The sequence below is a fragment of the Lathyrus oleraceus genome, chromosome 7 (assembly GCF_024323335.1).
Source record: "Lathyrus oleraceus cultivar Zhongwan6 chromosome 7, CAAS_Psat_ZW6_1.0, whole genome shotgun sequence".
Classification (NCBI taxonomy): Eukaryota; Viridiplantae; Streptophyta; class Magnoliopsida; order Fabales; family Fabaceae; genus Lathyrus; species Lathyrus oleraceus.
Genome location: NC_066585.1, coordinates 386,562,603 through 386,568,171, shown reverse-complemented (window position 1 = coordinate 386,568,171; position 5,569 = coordinate 386,562,603). Strand labels below are relative to the sequence as shown.

The 5,569-nt window shown below is 43.1% G+C and overlaps 1 protein-coding gene across 1 annotated transcript; it reads right to left on the bottom strand.

Moving 5' to 3' along the window:
* Nucleotides 1–4,336: 4,336 nt before the first annotated feature.
* Nucleotides 4,337–4,927, bottom strand: LOC127103965 (uncharacterized). The gene has a single exon (XM_051041190.1). The coding sequence runs from the start codon at nucleotides 4,925–4,927 to the stop codon at nucleotides 4,337–4,339; it is 591 nt and encodes a 196-aa protein (XP_050897147.1).
* Nucleotides 4,928–5,569: the final 642 nt, after the last annotated feature.

Genomic DNA, 5,569 nt, shown 5'->3' with positions numbered 1-5,569 from the left:
GGTTGTCTTCATCCTTCAGCAACTGAAGGCGTCACTCTGTGATGATGTATTTCTAGATGCTCTTAGAAAAAATGGGGAGGTCGCTTGTGATATCTTAAATTTCTCGACTCTCTGGCCCTTCGCAACCTTCCATCCTCAATGGTGAAGTATGTTGTCGAGTTCGAGGATTTCTTTACTCAATTAACCAAGGACTTGAACCTTCGACAAAATGTTGACTTCCAAATAAACATGAAACTCAATAAGGCGAAGATCAAATGGGATTCCAGTGAGGCTTGTGAACGGGAGCTTGATGAGTTCGAACACAAGAAGGAAGAGCATCTCCGTCAGCGGGAAGTCTTCGATCAGTAAATCTCTAATTACGAAGCTCAAATCACAGAGCTTCACAAAAAGATTACTGAAGTGGAAGTGCAGAAGGCTTCTCTGGAGACGGTTGAGGGGATCCCTGAGCAGGAGGCAATCAACAGTGAGGTCATGAGGGGAATATCTCATGGGGAGAGAGCCCTCAAAATCGAGGCTGACATCAAGTATCTACGCGAGAAGAAAATCTCTTTGGATAATAGGATTAAGCATGAGATGACTGCGTTTGAGGATTTCAAATCTAGGTTCCCCATTTAAATCTTTCTTCAATTTTTGTAGGTATGTCGACCATATTTGTAATGTCCTCCTGGGACAATTTCTCAAAGATCAATGAAACTTATGTTTGGATCTGGATTTCCTGTAGCATAGGTTTATACTTCTTTAAATATTTTCCGATTACTCTTAAGACCCTTTGATCCCCACCAAGTTCTTTGATTTCATATGCATTGTTACTGTATGTTCGAGTTACTCGAAATGGTCATTCCCACTTTGGTGACCATTTACCTAGGGTTCGATCTCGATGATCCATAGGCAAGATTACTTTCCAAACATAATCATTATCAACAAAGGTTTTTTCCTTTATTTTTCTATTGTGTACCTTGGCTACGCGTTCCTTTTGCCGAATCAGCATTTTGACCGCAACCAATCTTTCTTCGTCTAAATCAGCCAACTCGTTGAACATCATGTTCTAGTATTGCTCTGACTGAAGATCATTCTGACGTTGGACCCTGACGGACTGTAAGCATATCTCCACCGGTAATGTGGCTTCGTGACCAAACGTTAGTCGAAATGGCGTCGACTTCGTCGCCTCTTTGGGGGACATTCGACATGCCCATAGAATTTGGTCCAACGTCTTGTGCCAATTCTTTGGCATTTTACAAACGTGCTTCTTAATCAAACTTATTATTACTTTGTTGACCACTTCTACTTGGCCATTTGCGTGTGCATAGTAGGGTGTAGAGGTAACCAATTTGAAACCCGTCTCGTCGACAAATTCCTGCATCTTTTGTCCCAGGAATACTGACCCTTGATCCGTAGTAATGGTCTCCGGGACACCAAACCTATACACGAGATATCTCTCAATGAATTCGATCACCGCCTCTTAGTCCACCTTTACCAGAGGGATAGCTTCGACCCACTTGGTGAAATAGTCTATCCCGATTAGGATAAACTTATGTTGCTTCGACGAGGCCGGTCGAATTTCTCCAATGATGTCTAAAGCCCCCCCCCTAAAAGGCCATGGTTTGATGATAACATGCAACTAGCTTGCTGGCATATGTTGAATACCTGCGTGTCTTTGACATTCCTGGCATCCTTTGGCAAACTCAATGCAATCCTTCAACATGACAGGCCAGTAAACTCCTTGTCGGAACAACTACCATTTCATCTTATAGCCTGCTTGATGGGCGCTACAGGCTCCACTGTGGACTTCGTATATCGCTAAGTACGCTTTGGTATCTCCCATGCATTTGAGTAGTAACCCTTTTGGTGTCTTCTTTAGCAATTCGTTTCTTGACCACACGTAGCTCAAAGGCCTATATTTGGTTTTCCTGTCAGGACTTCCAACTAGATTCTCCAAATATTCGACAATTGGCTTTCTCCAATCTGACAGTGTCGAACTGTTTATAGTAAAAACTCCATGTTCCCATGCCTCTTCGGCTTCACGGGTTTCTTGACACTCTTCATCGGGCTTCCCACCATGACTGACATTCTCGTCGAGGACGTCTTCTATTGGGGGTGTACTTAACACCATTTTTCCTCGAACCTCGATCATATCTTGTAACTTCGACTTAGACATCTTATACCCTGAAGCGACTTGGGCCAGCTCGTTGGCCTCTTGGTTCTCGCCTCTGGGCACATGTCTTATGTCTGCAACTTTGAAATGTTCTAGTAACCGTCTTACAGTCACAAAATAGTTCAGCAGACTCCCCTTGATGCACTTATATTTGCGTGTGACTTGCTTTATTATCAACATCGAGTCTCCCCTTACTTCGATTTGACTGGCCCCCATTCCTTTCAAAAGCTAAAGCCGACTATTAAGGCCTCGTATTCAGCTTCGTTGTTAGAACACTTTTCCCTGATCCTATACTTAAACTTCGCCGGACCCACCTGAGGGGATACTATCAATACCCCGACTCATGTTCCGTCTTTGTGATTCGATCCATCATAATGTAGACGCCATGGTGTGGTGTCAACCACATTCAGGGGTGATTCAACCATGGCATGATCCACTATAAAATCTGTCATGATCTGGCCTTTCATGGCTTTTAAAGGCTTGAAAGTTAGAGAAAACTCTGTCAACGCCAGTGCCCATTTCCCAATTCTACTATGTAGAATAGGCTTAGACAATATATGTTTAATAATATTGTAACGAGACGAAACATAAACATCAACTGGTTTAATATATTATTTTAATTTCATACATGCAAAGTACAAACACAACCATAGTTTTTCTATAAGACTGTACCTAGTTTCAGCATCTACCAACATTCTATTGAGGTAATATATGGGCCTTTTGACACCATTACAATCCTCTTGGGCTAACATGCTCCCTATAGTTGTATCAGATGCAGCAATATATAAACTCATACTTTTATTTCTACTGGGGGGCAACAGGATAGGAAGCTTGGTAAGATACGCTTTGATCGCGTCGAAAGCCTCTTGTTGTTCAGGGCCCCAGTGAAAATCACTCTCCTTCTTAATTTTAAGTAGCGGCGAAAACACCTTTGTTTTACCACTTAGATTCGAGATGAACCTTCTTAAGAAGTTTATTTTCCCCAACAAAGACTGGAGTTGTTTCTTTGTAGATGGGCTTTTGAGGTCTAAGAACGCCTTCGTCTTGTTCTGGTTGATCTCTATACCTCGTTTGTGTACCACAAATCCCAGGAAGTCACTTGCTTGCACCCTGAAAGCACACTTCAATGGATTCAGTTTCAATCCATATTTCCTCATTCTATCAAACGAGCGTCGAAGGTGATCCAGGTGTCCTTCTTGAGATGATGATTTCACCATGATGTCGTCCATATATACCTGCATGAACTTCTCAATGAAGTTATGAAAGATGGAATTCATGGCCCTTTGGTAAGTTTCTCTTGTGTTTTTTAAACCAAACGGCATGACGGCCCACACGTATGTCCCTAGCGCACCTGGGCATCGAAACACTGTCTTAGGGACATCGTCTTCGGCAATGAGAATTTGATTGTAGCCGGAATATCCATCAAGTAGGCTCAGATACTCAAAACCTACGGCCGAGTCGACCAACATTTCGGCCACTAGCATCAAATATTCATCCTTTTGCGTGGCGTTGTTTAGATATATGAAATCTATACAAATCCTAAGAGTTCCGTTTTTCTTGATGACGGGCACTATGTTGGCCAGCCATTCGACGTACCTTGTCGTTCTTATGAAACGAATTTTTAGGAGTCTTTCGATTTCTTGCTTGATCTTTGAAGTAACATTCGGAGCAAACCGTCGAGGGTGTTGCTTCACTGGCTTCTTCTTAGGTTGGATAGGCAGTCGGTGTTCTACCACGCTTCGATCCAAACCTGACATTTCGTTATAATCCCAGGCAAATCAGTCCTTGTATTCGGTCAATACCTCAACTAGTTTTGCCTTCACCTCTGACCCCACCTTAGTACTATGTAGGTTGGTCTTTTTGTGGTTCCATTTCCCAGGTCGATCTCTTCGAGGGGATCTTGTGCTTGCATCTTCTAAGACTCATTTTATGGGTTCTTTTCGAACCCCAAAGGCTCATTTTCATAGATACAATCAAGCCTTTGGCTTTCTGAAGCTGTTGTCTGGTCTAGTCGACCATCATCTAGACCTTCGGCCTCACAGGCCAAATTATGGAGTCTCTTCCTTTCCAGATGACTTCCTCTTGTTTTCAGCCAAATAGGTCGAAATTCGAGCCAGGCTTTCTAACTTAGCAGTTATCTTTGTTGACTGCTGGCCATCCCGTAGGTGGAATTCATGTCTCTGATCATGTGTCTTCCTCGTTATCCCAAATGAAACCATGATCAGGGTCCAAGTTCAGAACTCGACCAGTATTGACGGAAGTATATGATCCCGATTCGTCATCACAAGGCGCTATATTCATCAAATGTTGGCCAAACAACCTCTTGGAACCCCTGTCATCGACCCGATAATAGCTTTGGTCGGCTTCAATATTCTCTATGATGTCGTCTTTTCTCCAGATTATAAGCCTTTGGTGGACCGTTGAGGGAACAAACCCTATTCCATGGATCCATTCTCGACCTAGGAGTAAGTTGAAGTTGGCTTTTGAATGTATTACCATGAAAAATGTTGAATGTGTTGTCGTGCCTACCGCGAGGTCGACCTGAACTACCCCCATTATATTGCTGGTTTTCCCTTCATAATTTGAAAGGACCATGTTATGTTGTTGGAGATCTTCATCGACCTTTCCCATTTTCTTAAACAGAGTATAGGGCATTAGATTGACTGCAGCACCTTCGTCGACAAAAACCTTATTCACCGCCATTCCATCCACCTTAGCCCTGATGAACAATGGTTTTAAATGGTAGATCATCCCAGGACTGGGCCTTTCAAACATTGCTTTCTACTCTTCCACCACACTGCTATTCATGACATAGTAGCATAAAGGCTTTCCTCCCTCTGCTTCGTCTAGTACAAAGTCTCCCTCTCTTTCAGAAACTTCAGATACCATGTCATATTCGGCTGGTAATATCGACACAATGCCACAGTTTACGACGAAATCATCTCCATGGATATCGTAGTTGTTTTCGTCATACATATCCTTATCGAACTCTTCATCAGATTGAGGAGAATATTCAGGCTCTTCTTCCTCTGTTTGGGGAGAGTACTCAGAATCCTCCTCCTTCAATTTTTCCTCGCTTTGTGGCTGTCCCTCGATCTCTAACGAACATTCCACGTTCTGAGTAGCTATCACCGCCTTCTTTCCAGTCGAGTCGACGGTCATGGCCACTGTGTGATTGGCCACCATTTTTGCAAGTCCTTTGACCTTTGACATCTGTTCCTTTTGTCCAGCAGTCTCCAAAGTCTTCGACTGTGGGGTGGTAACGATTTTCACAGCTTTTTTGTTTTGCTGGTGGCATCTCCATTGTGTCCTAGTCGTAGGATTCTTTCCTTTGTAGTTAGGAGAGATTGTGTAGCCTCTCCTCTTCTCTAGAGACGTTGCCTCTTTCTCCAACACCCTCCATTTTGGCTTCTTGCC